Source organism: Crotalus tigris, unplaced genomic scaffold (genome assembly GCF_016545835.1).
Source record: "Crotalus tigris isolate CLP2741 ecotype Arizona unplaced genomic scaffold, ASM1654583v1 scf7180000017937.1871474, whole genome shotgun sequence".
Lineage (NCBI taxonomy): Eukaryota > Metazoa > Chordata > Lepidosauria > Squamata > Viperidae > Crotalus > Crotalus tigris.
In genome coordinates, this window is record NW_024096729.1 from 1691339 (window position 1) to 1707098 (window position 15760).

Genomic DNA, 15760 nt, shown 5'->3' on the forward strand with positions numbered 1-15760 from the left:
CTTAGGACCGTTTTTCACGCTTACAACCATTGCAACATTCCCTGGATCATGTGATCAAAATTTGGATGCTTGGCAATTGGTTCATATTTATGATGATTGTGGTGTCCCAGGATCACGTGATCAACTTTTACGACCTTCTGACAAGTAAAGTTAATGGGGAAGCCAGATTCATTTAACAACTTAGAACAGCAATGATTCACTTAAGAATTGTGGCAAGAAAGGTTGTAAAAATAGGGCAAAACTCACCTAACAAATGTCTCACTTAGCAATAGAAATGTTGAGCTCAATTGTGGTCATTAGTCAAGGACTACCTGTATAGCATTGCATTTTGTTAGTTTATGTTTCTCTACTGAATTATTTTCCCAATTACTCTGCCCAGCATTACAATTTTGGTTTTTATACATCCATTTTATGTTGCCAGTTCTTTTGTCCCTAAATAACACTTTGAGGACTGAATTATTTTTGTATCTTATTCGCCTTTCACAATTAGAATAGCCATTGTTCCAGAGGATTTTGGCCACTGGGTGTCTACTTCATTTCCAAGTATTGCTTGTTTCATTCAGGTTACAAAACACTGTACAGACAAGCACTGGCCTTGCAATGGTCCAAGGAAAAAATAAGTTTGATCTTTCCTTCTAAACATTTGATAATTTGGGAATAGTTGTGGCAGTTTCTGAAGTTGTTACCGAACCATAAGACATCAGGCAGAATGAATCATGTTAGCACAAGGTCACAATTTGGCAAAGACCTGAAATTTTGCCCAATTACAAAAACTACACTAAATTAAAGATTCTATTGTGGATTTGGGATTTTGGCTTCAAGAAATATTTGAAGATGATTATGCTTTACAACTATTATAGTCACAACCTTTTTGGAGTGGTGAATACATTTGGAAAGTTGTAGGTACACGAACAAAATTATTATCATGATAGATATCATCTGTCATGAATGAAGACAAATATATGTGTCTCAGGATAATGATTTGAGATTAAATTTGGGCCGGTCACCAGTAACAGAGTAAATCTCTGGTCCTGGGAACCAAACCCAAATTCAATCTCGATATCATCTGTTACCAAACATTAATTTATCAAATGAGAAGAAAAGACATTGTTCCCTGTTATTCCTTCTACCCAGATGCTTCCTATCATTGCTCAATTTATCAAGCTTTTTTTCCCTTTCTTGTCGGCTCAGCAGTCTTCAAAACAAAGCACTTTTATTTTCTAAAAATGCCAATGAGACCCAAATAATTATTGTAAAGGAAGATAATTCTGGTGTTTTGGTCATATCAGGGCAATTTCCATTTATAGCAGTTCATTAAAAGAATCTAAACAAAATTCAGACAGCAAGTAAATGTGAATGTTTGCAACACAAGTGCACGCAAGCACCCTGCTGCCTGCAAATATTTTACCAAGGATCCTAAGCTTATTTTGTTAAACAAGCAATTCTACTTTTTTGTTAGCAATGATTAAAACAAACCACAATGTCTTGTCCCATATTAGCAGGCCTTACTGGACAAAAAGTTATACTCTTCACTTTCCTTCCATATTGTTCAAGTTTACTCCAGGTCTTGCTAGATCCCCAAACAAAGAAAAACACAGGGAGAAAACTAAAGTGAACAACAGATTTGATAGGTGGAGTTGTTTGTCTAATACTAGCTGGAATCTCAACTTGGATAATCTCAGACATTATCCAAATATTTGTTACAGTCTTCTAGACTCAAGGCCACAGATGCCAGACCCACCAGGAATATGGACAGTAGTCGGTGCAATGAGTAAGGAACAGCCCTTTATCTTCCTCTCTCTACTTTTTCCCACCACTTCTAGTTCATTTTCAGTGGTTGTATTTAATGAATGTATTAATGGTCTGCTACTTTCTGCTGCAAGTGGCAGGTTAGACTCTGAAGCTAAAAAAGAGAAGCTTGATAAGAAAATAAAGATTGCACACAATATTCTAACTGCTGACCTAAAAGTTATGCAAATAGTTAAGCTTGAACTTAATAAACTTCCAGTTTTAATATAAATTCAGTATATAGTCTAGTTCCATTTCCCTTCCAGTTCTCTCAGCACAATATTTCTGATTCCAGAGAAGCTCAGGCCTCACCTACTTTCAACAGACTTATTCACGTGAGAACATTTTCTTCTTCCAAAGCTGGCAAACTACTTTTTTTCCTGTGAATTTTTGTCTTTAGGGAGTTACCAGTGAGTTAAACTTCCCAGCTGCTGAGCAGAGAACACTAGTCTGGTGTTAATGCACAATGGAATCTCATATCTAGAAGCACCAGATTTTTTTGCTTTCCCAAACTCCATGAAAAGCTCTTTTGTTACTTCTAGGATATCAATAATGAATGTAGCACTTTAAAAAAAAAATGTGATGATGGCAGTCTTTGTTTTTTATTTGGGAGAGGTCTGCAATTTAAAAAATTAGAGGAAGAAGGAAGCTCATTCTCTACTGCAGGAGTTAGCAATCTTTTCAGGCATCTCTCTCTCTCTCAGCAAGATTGCTGAAATCTCCTATGAGATTTGACATTCCCATTTCAAAAAACTAATTTCCTGAGATTTGAGCCAACGTTAGTAGGGGGGACACAGATGCACTTGGAAAAAGCCTTATATTGAAAACTTTGGCTATATTATTTATCCAAGAAAGCTGGATCTCCCCAGTCCCATTAAGAGAAGAAGAGGCAAAATGTATCCCATTATTTATGCACACATATATTTATCCTTTTTTGTTTTTTAAACTTTTCAGACAGGAAACAATGAGATGAGATTAAATAAAAGGAGATATACATCTGCTGCATTTTCCAAAGGCAGATTTAAAAAAAAAAAAGTTTCAGAAGGGCTAAAACTAATTATTTTCAGTGCAGAAAGCAGGCATTGAAATCATCCAGATAAGACAGCTGGGAGGAAAATGGCAAGAAACATGCAAACTCTCTGCGTCAGAGAAATGAAACATCAGGCTATAATAAACCAAAGAGACAGAGAAACAGAACTGATACAGGTAATTGGCCCAGGACTTACTGAATACCTCACAGCAAGTGGAACAGATGTTTCTAGGAAGCCAGCTAAAGAAACTCAGCTCACTTGTAATTATGGTAATGTGATCTACCATTGTTCTCCTCTGCTGTGTCTTCTCTTTTGAGAACATGTGGTAAAAAAAATCACTGTTCCTCCACTGAGGGTTTCTGTTCTGCCCAGTTCTTTAAATAAAGTTATACTTTTAGAACTGTTCAAAGAACTAGAAAAATCAGAACTAAGTGGAGGAATTGGCAAGCAAGTCTTATGGCCACACCCATCCAATGGTGCTTTTCCTGCCAATCTTAAGATAGCCAAGAGCTTACAGTGACCTTTGCCACCTTTAATCCATTCAGCTGTCTGAACTGGAATGATTAGGCGAAGACACAATAGACTAGAGTCCTCTTTCAAGATAGCCACTGCCAACAACTAAATCAAGGGTTTCTCATTGGGTCAGCATAGACATAATCTCATCAAGTAGTAAATCTTGAGGATTCACAGGGAATAAGTCCCTGCATGAGAGTGCACTTTTGGCAAGAGTTCTATCAGATGTGCCCCTGAGGCCGAAGAAAGGCTTGGCCAACTCATGGTTAACAAGGTCACAATTCAAAAATCACCTTATGTAGTACCCATTTGACTCACAACCTGAATTTCCACTAAAGCAGGAATGTCAAACTGCCAGTCCACAGGCCGGATGCATCATACTGAAACCACATCCACCCCATTGCCGGCAATGGGGGAAAAGTCGTGGTACATTGTGTGACGTCACGTGACGTCACGAGTTTGACATGCCTGCACTAAAGCGTTTTTCAAGTTGGTCATCATTAACTAAAATATAGAATAAATGAAAAAAAATAAAAAAAATAAACAGATAAAGGGAATAAAAATGTACTAACCAGTAAAATTATGGCAAAACAAATATTTATTATCCCTCTGCCACCAATCACAGTGAAGACAGCCATGGTAAAGGATGCTAAGATCTTTATCTTAAACAACATCTTCCGGCTAGGGAACCAATCTGTTTTTGTTAGAAAAAGAAAATAACAACATTGTGGTTCCTTTGTAAGTTTTTTTTCTATCAGAAAATATTTTTAGAAAGCATTTTTCAATGCAAAACTTGAACAACTGTACAAAAAGTCAACTGTAATTTAGTTTTATACTACTGCATTTCATTCTTTGTTATAAATATAGAAGGCCTGAATATACTTTATTTTCAATGGCCTGATCAGCTTAGCCATAAAGGGGCTATTTATTGTACATTTTATATTAATAAGCAAATTTATTGACAATGGCCTGTGCACAAATATACTTCAATAAACCATGCTTTTAAAATTCTGGTTTAGTAATAAATGAATATACAGATCGAAATTTACAAAGTAGTAGTCAAAATTCCATGAACTGTAATCTCAACTTTGGGAACCATTGAAAATATAATTGATATAAATAAAATAAAAATACTCCCTTTTTATGACCCTATGATCCCTTAATTCGAGGTAGGTTGGGGTGACTGGCTGGAGTTAAGTGTTTACTAGCCAGATGCCCTTCCTGATGCCTACGTAGAGTTCGCAGCAGATATTTTCTCTTTGCACCCTGATAGAGAAATATCTGTTGCTACCTAGGATTGAACTTTCAACCTTCCGAGTGGGAGGCAAGCACTAGATCACATTGCTCAGTTGATATAAATAAAATATGTAGATATAAATAAAAATGTCAAAAACGTTTTGAAGAGAAAATCTTCATCATGTTTGTTGCCAGCATTAAACCAGAATTTTGAAACTTTCATTCATAAGTCAGTGTCTCAAAGGAGTTCTGCAAGGGACAAGCATCCCAATTAAAAGGCACCAATTTTTTAAAAATGTCAGTTGAACTCATGATTATTTAAATATAATAATGAGTCAATAACTGGCTCCAGCAGGATGCCTTCTTTATTCCCCAACATAGACAATGAAATCTGTCTATTTTCAGATGGCAATATAAAAAGAAAAACATTTTTGAATAGCAATGCCCTACTGATTAGGAAAATGCTGCCTTCCAAATGCTAAGGAGCAAAGCGATGATAGCTGAAGTCCAAGACTTTTAAGACACTGGATTGTTACCATTACCCCAGGCTTTTCAAGTTTACTATTGTACCATACTTTAAACCTAGTTTCTCCTTGTATTAGCACTTAGCAGCTAATCTTGAATAGCATAAAGGGAAGGTACAATAACTCTCAGCAGAACTGTGCTCTATAGCACAATAAAGGGAATCCTCTGCCTGGTTTGACAAGCATTGTCTCTACCATTTTCTTATACATATCTAGAATGAAATGTGCACTGCCATGTTCATTTTCATGATAGCTTATTTGGGAGTAAATAATTCAGTGGGTCATGTGAACTTGGTGGATGAAGGGGTGAAATCACATCTTCTATCCTGTGCCACCCTGCACATCTGTGATTTCTTCAGAGTAGAAACAGCTGAACTTGCAATATCTTAGGAGTCTGGTAAATGCATATTTAATGACAGGTCATACCAAGTAGGATAGCCATTTTCTCAATGGCCACTTTGCAAAAGATATTCCCAGATGAAGCCCTTTAAGCTGAAAACAGGCTTATAGTACTAACAAATTTTAGAATTCCATTATTGCCTAACGGAAGATCATGTCTCCAAGATCTGGAGATATTATATTAATTATAGAAACTTTTCTGACATTTTTCCCATGCTGTTGGCTGCAGCATAAAGAAATGTGTCTTTCACTGTAAATACAATAGCTACAATTACATTGATAATAAATCAAGTAAGCTTAATAAATAATCCAAAAATCACATTAAACCAAGTGGGATTTATTTCTGGATGTGCAATTGTATAATAATATACGGTAAGAAACACTCTGAAAAATAAACCTAATCAAGAAAAAATGTGCTGAAATAGGACAGCCAATTCGAAAATGTCACAAAAATGGTTTTAAGATCATTACGGATTAATATCCCATTTCTGTGAAAGCACATGGGACATCATTAATCCAATACAATGTGCTAGATATTGAACAACTGAGCTCTCTTGTTTACTGAGACAAAATATATGAATGCAAAATTCCCAAACATTTTCAGAAAGACATTGAAGAACCAAGGTCTTGCAAGATAAGCTCTTGAAAGGATCTCCAGCTGAATAAAGGGTTCAGAGTTTACATAAAAACAAGAAAGCAAGTTGGTAGTTAAAAGTAGCTGCCTTTTCTGAGTAGTGTATCTGATGAGATAAGAAAAGCTCAAAGTTTCCCCAGCTCATCAAAAAGAATATCTGCTCTGAACTTCAGCTTTGGCAAAACACAAGACAAGTTTGTTGGAAAATGAACCATGGACCCTGTCACATGCATTCTAAACTAATTGTATCATTGTCTAAAATGCAGATGACTCTTCTTTATAACATAATCTTTCAGATTCCTTCCCTTTAGTCCTAAAAAGATTGTTTACAGCACAATCAAAATACTAAGCAACTGTTAATACCATAAGAACACCTAAGTAGATGAAGAAAACTAAGGAAATTGAGAACTTCAGTATTGTAATTAAACACGACCAATTAAAAATGGTTAATGAGGCATTGCTTTTTATTATTTTATAATATAAAATACAAAAATACAGAACCAAATAATAGGAAAAATAGAGGAGGAAAACGGGAAAAGTGTAGAAAAGGCTTTGACTTCCAACTCCCTTTGGTGCTGTAAAATAAGATAATAACATCAAATGTTTTACTTTTACATAATAGTATAAACTAGCCATTTTTATAACAAATCTATCTAATCGGTAAAACCCAGAATCAAAGCTTCATTTTTTTTCACCTCAAGCACAAAGTCCAGAAGCGGTTTCCAAGTAGAAACAAAAGTTTTTTTTTTTTTAAGTCAAAGCAGTCAATTTAGCCATCTCTGCTAACTTCATCAACTTTTGCAGCCATTCGTCCATTGTGGGAATCAAAGTGTCCTTCCATTTTCTGTATAAAGTAAAAGAAATGGTGGCGAAGCTGGACTGGTAGACTTATAGTCAAATAATATCTTTAAATTTTGGTGATCAATGAACCAACAAATCAAGATTTTATAAGCCCAGCCTGAAAAAGGGACTGCCCCAAATTATCATAATTAAAACCTAAAAACTGATTCAGAGTGACTTTATGGACATGCTCAAGTAAGTAGCTTGATAGCGATAATGGCAATTATTTGCCATCATTCTTCTACTCCCTCCAGGATTTCAAATTAGCCATATACCTTGGAGAAGGTTATTTAAATAGAGCATTTCAGGGCTCAGGATACCTGGTCAAAAAAACAGTTGTGCTTAAGAAAAGGGTTAGTATTTTAAAAAATGTAGCATGCAAAAAAGATTTGACACAAATTCTACAGTCCTCTCAATATTTTCAAGTTGCTAGTTAGATTCCTCCGAGGTTTCTAGTTTGGGTTTTGAGTTTTATTTTATGATTTCATGCAATAAAAAATAAAGATTTCCATTCAAATCAATATGATGATACTGATTAGACAGATACTGTAGTCCCCACATAGGTTCAACATCATAAAAGATACCAAGATGTTTAGGCAAGTTGCTCGTTTATTTTATTGAAATAAGTAGGAGTAAAAAAGGGTGTAACTTTTTTCATATTAATTAACTTTGTAAAGCCATAGGGTGGGTCCAAACCAGAAATCTACAACAGACTTAAGTTAATATTTCCTTTTCCTTATCTAAACTTTAGGTTAAGAGAATTCTATATTTCTGTCAAGCTACAGCTCACATGATTTTTGATAAAAAAAATCCACCTCAAACAAAGCAATGTATGGTAACATAAATACAGATAAATTAGTATTATCTCAGACTTTACAATTTTCAGTATGTACTGCAAATGTTTTCACTTTATTATACTGAGCAATTTTGAGGTAGATATTTATAACTGAAAAAAGAGCTCATTAAATAGAATTAGATTATCTTCAGCTCCATCTGTGTATATAGAATGTACATTATTCATACACAAAGAAGGAAAACCACAACTAACTCATTTAGATGCCCCAAAATGACTTTAAAATTATAGGCACAAACTTGAATACAGAATTCAGTCTTTTCTTTTTTTAAAGCTATATCCTGGATTGCTTACTCAAGTATAAACTGGAAGGATTGCTCAATAGAAGGATCTCTACTTCAAAAGTTCAAAATGTTAAAACATAGCTATTTGTCAAGAAATATTTTAATAATATAACAACTTGTGAAGGGAAGACAAGAAAAAAATGAAAGAGATAAATAAATACAAACAAACAATCCATTTCAGCAAAGGACAGGTAGTCCTTGACTTACATCAATTCATTTAGTGACCATTTAAAATTACAACACTGAAAAAAGTGAGTTATGGCCGTATTTGCCACTTACGACTATTGCAGCATCCCCAAAGACTGTGATCAAAATTCAGATCCTTGGCAACTGACTCATATTTATGACAGTTGCAGTGTCCCAGAGTCATGTGATCACCTTTTGCGACCTTCTGACAAGCAAAGTCAATGTGGAAGCCTGATTCATTTAACAACTGTAAAATAGGGGCAAAATTCACTTAACAAATATCTTGCTTATCAACAGAAATTTTGGACTCAGTTGTAGTCATACCTGTATAAATACCCTACTGTCATATCAATAGAGAATCAGCTCCATCATATTACCTTAACACAGTGGTAGCAAACCTATGGCACGGGTGCCAGAGGCAGCACTCAAAGCCCTCTCTGTGGGCATGCGCGCCGTCGCCCCAGTCCTAGGCCTTCAGCTGGGTTTTATAAAACCTTTTCGCTTTAGGTCTCCGCCATGTGCAAAAAAAAAAAAAGTTCAATCAGTCAATTTCAACTTCTCGCGGGGAAAAAAAAAGATCTTGCAAAGTTGGAATTGATTGATTGAACTTTCTAGTCCTACCCAGTCTGCCATTACCACCGCAGCCACGCCCAACCAATGGGCCACGCCCACCCACTGGGCCACGCCCACTCGGCACTCAACGATGAATAAGTGGGATTTGGGTTGCAGTTTGGGCACTCAGTTTCTAAAAGGTTCGCCATCACTGCCTTAACAGTGCATGAGGAGATATACTTATAAAAACCAAATAATTATGCACAAAACTTCAAACAAATTTTTGAGACTTTCAGTTCATGTAAAAGGAAAATACTGAGTTGAGAACAAATTATAGCATAATCAAAGTCTTAAAATGGAGTACAAGATGAGATTGAACTTAGATGGATTCCTCCCTCTCCTTTGTGGAGATCATTACATCATCAACACAAGCTTCAACAGGCTACTATACAAAAAAGCCATTTAATATATAGTTCCATATTAATATCTTTATCCCAGTAAATTTACAGCAGCAGATCTGCCTATGGAAAAGGGTAACATTTACTTAATGGGAAAGTTGATGAATATATTATTTTTGTAGATCATCTTAGCGATCACCAGTGAATCAAATTAGATTTTAAGTTAAGACATTTGGAAGAAATCATCACATTGTACATTCAAAAGTACATCTTTTTTTCTGCCTTACCATAAAAGTTCTAATTTCACCTTGTAGCACTCTGTTATATAGTTACTAATGTCTGCCCAATCATATAGCACATGGAGTTGGTAACCAAGAATTCTGATGTCAGAACTATTGCTAACCTAAACCTAAACTTTCAAGAGAAATTATTAAGTTTGTTTTAGAATAATTGAGAAGACCTGAGTATTGACACAAAGCGCTGCGCACAGTCAATAAAATAAAAATGTTTGTATAGTGTACTGTGCCTATTTTAAAAAAAAAACTAAACTATAGTACTGTTGTACAGTACCTTAACATACTTCCTTGGGAATAGGTCTCATTCAGTTTAAGCATTTGAGTGAGTATATAAAGAATTGTAATCTTATGTTATTTTAGACATTCTTTTTCACACACATCAGCATATAGAAAAAAATACATGAATCTAAAGAAAGGCCTAGAAGGCTAAAAACAGACAGTTTTAAAGACTGAACTTCCTGAAGCCCCAAATACCCTGTCTTTATTCAGACTGCAATATAATATAAAATACAGTATTTGCTAAAATCAGCTGCTTTTTTCAAGAAGGATATAAAGAAATTCAAAGCTTAGTGAAAATTGATATGATTACCTTTGTTACTACAAATTTTGACTTGTATGTACACCAATATCAGAAGAGTGGGAAAAAATCCACAGGAGTAATAATCTCCTTTTTTATTTTAAAAACGAGGCTAAAGAAATATATAACTCCAAACCCTTACATCTGTCCAGTGGAGCACCATCTCACAGACAGCAATGATTTCCAGACATAATGCCTCAAATGCTTTAAATGAATCTGCTGTTCAGACAATCCGTGCTTATACATGGTAAGCCATGAATACACACACACCTGTGTTGAAAAAGATGAATAATAATACATGAGCCCCAATAGACTGCATAATTCCATATACAGACATCTGTATATTACACACAACTATAGTATTTCATAATTCCCTGGACAACTATTCTCATTGAATAAGATCCAAATTTTCTAGGACTAAATCTGGACCTAATCCAGACAAACACCAATGACAATGATAGATTGGGTGAAAATGGGCAGATGGTTTACATACTGAACTATGCTGGCTCGTATCTAAGTATTATACAGCCTTGAATTAGATCAGCTTTCTTCCCACCTGGCATCCTGTAGATATACTGATCTACAACTCCTACAAATCCAGAAAGGTTCTAGCTCTGCTAAATGGAAGTTTTAGGAATCATACTTCAATGTATCTGGAAAAAACTGTTTTAATGTATTTCAAGGAACAGCTAAATACAGCTGTAGTTAGCAGTGAATGTAAGTGTCAGATGGATCTCTGTCCTTCTGGTTTCTACAGGACTCATTTATGACTAATTTATCTGGCTTGGAGCCAAAGTCTTTTCAACAAACATCAGCTATTTCTTAAGTACAAAACAACTTATTCATATTGGGACCAAAAAATTGACTCAAAACACAGAGAGGGAGCTAGTTCAGTTATCTTGTTCTTTCCTTTCTTTGATGTATTTGTCAAGTGATATATCTAGCAAAGGCTCTTCAAATTACCTTTCGTATATATGGAAATATGTACAGCTGTTTGAGAAGACAGAGTGCCTATTCATAAGTGAAAGATACAGGACCCATTGACACTTGGACATCAGCTAAAGTAGATCAACAAGTGGAAAACTTCTTGATTCTAAATGTTACTGAACTTTTAGAAGAGGAAGCCTGGGTAGACAAAATAAACAAGCATCCAGGGTACTATAGTTCTGAATACTGTATTAGGAGAACCACCAGTGAATTAAGGAGTGGAACTCTCCATCATGTTAATTTAATTACAGTTTAATGAATAAGCCCTAAGTCCTCATTATATACATGCTGCATTACTGTTATTATGCTAGGGCTAGGCTAACCCAGTTTGTAACTTAGTGGCTGAAACTGCACAAATGCATAACTTTGTAAAAGTATTCACAATTGTTATTAACTTTTGCATATGATGCAAAAGATGAGTAGATACTGGATTAATTCACTGATTGATAATCTTAAATAATGTTCAAGTGGTCATCTAACCTTTATCCCTAATTATCCTGGATAATTAGGGGATCTAGTACTGTACAGATCTCACTTACCTATCAGCATATTCTAACTTATGATCTAAAAACAACTAGCTTCATCATCTACCATTCAAAGCTCCTCCTCTCTAAAGAGATTCAACCCTTTCTTCATTCTTTCTCCAGCTCTTATTTCCTTCAAATCTATTCTGAGAAGTCATCATTTTCAAAAACCCTTTAGCAGAACCATATACACCCTATAACATAGCACCCTGTAACATAGCACATGGATTTCAAAACATAACATATTCCTTTCCAGTTTAGTCCTTCATCTACTTTCTCTGGGCCACATATTAGATTGCAAGGTCTTCAATACAGGTTTAGACTGCATTGCTTCCAACTTAATAGTGCACTTCAACTGCTCATATGACTCCCAAAAATTACAAGCAAAGAAGAAATCAATCTGCTTTCCTTGGATTCCAGCTTGAGACCCTGAAAATCTTATGCACAAAAAGTATGTGCATAATTAAGGTGTCCCTTCCAACTATGAGGGAGCTTTTCAATGATTCCATTTTGTATGATGGCCCTTTTATTTTTGAGACAGAAATTCTACAACCTTGTGGGAAACACATCATTGGAGCTGCCCTTGAATATATTTGTAAGCCGTACCTAATGAAGACAATCTGCTCCTGAAAGCAGGAGATTTACGCTATCAAATTTCAAAATTAGTATTGGTCTGGATTAAATTCAAATGGGATTTTTCAAAGAACAGCTTAAAGATGCAACTCTTTGGTGTTCAAGAAAGGAATTGAAAAGTATGAGTTCCAACAAGCTTTTGACCTCAGCAAACAAATCTGGATGGATGTGAGAGGAGTTTGATGCAAAATCAGTCTATTGTTGTGGTTTTAATTACCGGGGGCCAAATAAGAGTTCACTTTCCCTTTTTACTTTTCTGTCTAATCACCAGAGTTTTGCAACTCTATTCATATATTTATCTGTTCAAACCATTCTCTCCAGACTGTAACAGAAAACTAATGTACTGTACTTATTAAAAGATGAAGTCCAGGGATCATATTCTAATCCTTCCAGACATGAAGATTACTCAGCCACCTGAATGACTAATATGTTGTCTTTAATTGGCCTTCAAAAAAATTTAAAATAGAATAATCACTGTAAATAGAAGTTAAAAAAGAAACAAAGGTAAGTTGTAGAAGAGGCCTAAATCAGTAATTTTAAAAAAAATATTAATATTTTGATTAAATTGTTGTTGATATTGGGACAAAGGGACTAGGATTACTGATATCTGAATTCTGTGTTTTTTTTTTAATTCTTCTTTAAGTAAAACTACTTGCCTGCACTCCAAAATACTTTTCATTGCTAGCAATTAAAAATCAAATTTATCTTCCACTAATGAACATTGGAGAATAAGGTCTATTAAGGTATTTACCAAAACTAAAAATTACTTTTGTGAGTTTTTCCATCACCTATTGCCTTTAAATTGGATAATAATCCAGTTTAAAGACTTGTATGTGCATGTAACACACAAGAAGAGTTATCTTCTTGGTTATTCTAACAAGTAGCAAAAGGTTGTATGAATAGTGCAATAAATAGGAGAGGGAGAGCAATATAAAAGTTTCATGGTCATTGGAAGGAATTCTAGGAGCTATCATTCAACAACAACTGAAGGGACAATTACTACTGAGTTAAAAAAAAATGTTAATCTGCATGAGTAGGATAAATATGTACCAGAGGCCCCCAACTTAGTACCTGACACAACTCATATAATCAATATTAACATGGACTATGTTGACTGAGAATGATAAACATTACAGTGTGCATGAAGGATGATAGGTGGCAAAGTGTTGCTAAAGCATAATATCTATTAATGTAATTTCCAAGTATAGCCATTCTGTGAAATTTGGCCAAGTTCCCATTTCACATAAAGCACAGCATTATTTTTAATTTAGTATGTTATTGTGATTTGAAAATTTGAAAATTATGGTTTGTGTTTAAGTGTACTGGGTGAGACAACTTTGTCTTGGACAATAAATGATAGTTCAGCAAACCAAGCTTTAGGGCAGGGTTGTCCAACTTTCACAACTTGCTGGCTGGGGAATTTTGGGAGTTCAAATCCACAGGTCTTAAATTTGTCAAGACTGGACACTCTTGCTTTAGGGGAATGTGTAAAACCAGTCTGTTTTTTACCAGTATGCACTGAAGTGGAGACAGCATTCTTTAGATTTGGGGGGGGGAGGCAATGTTGATGTTCATCATACATAAAATCTATTCTGCACACTTTAAATCACTTTTCCGTTCAACAAATTACTTTTTAAAAAAGAATGATTTCTTCAAGTAGAAGAAGCCTTTTATTTTTGTTCAATGTTAGGAATTTTTAAATTAAAAAAACTCCTACCCTGTCCTTAAAGTTCTTTAAATCCACTGATTGACATTTTTCAACCAAGTACAAAAAGCCAAACATCTGGCATAAATTGCCGATCCTCGTTTTGTCCACCATTTCTTTCATAACTATCCTTGCAAAACCACCTTAAATATTTCTTGGATTCCTAGGCCTCCATTCCCTTCCAAACTGGCTCATGTAATGATAGCAATGACAGATGGGATTGTAAGAGGGGAAAGTGGAAAGCTAGACCTACATTTTCAGTGCACCAGAATCTTACCCAAGCAAGAGACCGTTATTATAGCTCCCGCAAACCTATTCTTTCCTCACTGGCAACATAATAGGAACTCCTTGACTTGCAAAACAGGAAGGAAAAGAGCATTCAAAAGTTATGCAGCAAGTTCCTTGGAAGAAACAAAAATAATTGAAGAGAAGGTTTTCTGGTTCTTCCTTCTTCTTTCTGGTTCTGGAGAGGCAAAACATTCAACTGATTTCCTTTTCCCGTCAGAGGCACTCTTTCACTTCTGCTGAAATTCCTAACTCCGGGCTCTCCACCATATTTAACTCTCTTTTGAGAACGCCTAATTAACTCTTCTTGCATCTGGGAAAGTCCCACTGGGATGTCCTCTAATAGCAAAAGCTTTTCAGAAGACCCATTCCCCCCAAAAGGGGAAACTTATGTCATACTTAGAAGACAAAAAGAAAATAAAACCATAAAGAAATCCAATTCCAGATCAATTTAAAAAAAAAAAAAAAACCCTCTTGCATCAGCTTGCCCCCACCATGATGCTCTCTTTAAGGGTATTGGATTTCATCTATACCAAAGCCAGCCAGGCTTCTCCGAGCAAACCCAGATTGCTAAGAGCAGGATAACTTTTTGAAGGCAGCTGAAAACCTGTTGCTTTTCTTTCCACAAGAAAATTATTCCCACTCCAATGTTCGTTCACCCACCCAGGCTTCCTACACCCCACTTCTGCAATGGATGCGTTTCTCACCGTGTTGTAGAGGAGGGCTTCGGAGTCCACCGGTTCCGACAGCTCACTCAACTTTCGATCCCACTGGAACAGGTTCTGCTCCCCACTGTCCAGCACCTCCATAGTCAGTCGGGGCCCAGCAAAACCAAACGTATGGGGGACAAGGAAGGGTGCAGATGGAACCCTCTCAGCGGCCCTTTAATACCGTCCTGGAAAGCAGCCTTGTTCCATAAGGTGGAGCGTCATTAGGAGCCACGACCCCTCATGCGACTTCCACTAGCAATAAACCCAGCCACTCTCTTATCTCCCAGAAATGGCTACTCCGCTTTAAAAGGAGGCTGAAAACTTCAAGAAAACACCGCAACAACACTAGTGGATTCAAGAGGTGAAGCGTCACCGTTTCCTACGTTGGAACCAGCACAGACGGGCAGTTTTACGTCTCGCAGACTGTGGAGCTTGGATGCGCGACTACCCTCCCCGCACCGCCTTCGACCTCACAGTGACAACAGAGGCAGCTTTTCCTGCAGCTACCCCACTACCCAGGCTGGATTCCGCCTCCTGGCCAATCCCCAAAGCCGAGCGAGCCTGCGTCTAAGGCTGCCGACCAATCAGAATCCACGAACCGCTACCCGTGCTAAGAGACCCGCCCTCCCTGTTCCAATGCCGCTTCGGCCCCCATTCCAGCTGTGGAATGTGGGCGGGAAATCCCAAATACGTCAGTGAGGGGAAGGCCCTCGGATTTGTTCGGCTTTGCTGTTCGATTTGTCCCGGCTGACCAATAACCTTGGCTCTGTCAGCTGCAGGGAGCATGAATTGCAGCCAATGGCTT

The 15760-nt window shown here is 36.4% G+C and overlaps 1 protein-coding gene across 3 annotated transcripts in view; it reads right to left on the reverse strand.

The window, feature by feature from the left end:
• The window catches only part of CREB3L2 (cAMP responsive element binding protein 3 like 2), a 61551-nt gene extending 46099 nt beyond the window's left edge, over positions 1-15452 (reverse strand). The window contains exons 1-2 of one of the 3 annotated variants that reach the window (XM_039344779.1): positions 14953-15451; positions 3905-4026 (exon numbers count right to left, since the gene is read on the reverse strand). In XM_039344779.1, coding sequence (XP_039200713.1) covers positions 3905-4006 — 102 coding nt within the window. In that variant the 5' untranslated portion in view covers positions 4007-4026; positions 14953-15451. Of the gene's footprint in view, positions 1-3904; positions 4027-14952 lie in introns of all 3 variants that reach the window. The other 2 variants (XM_039344778.1, XM_039344780.1) reach the window with 2 other exon arrangements.
• Between the last annotated feature and the right edge of the window lie 308 nt (positions 15453-15760).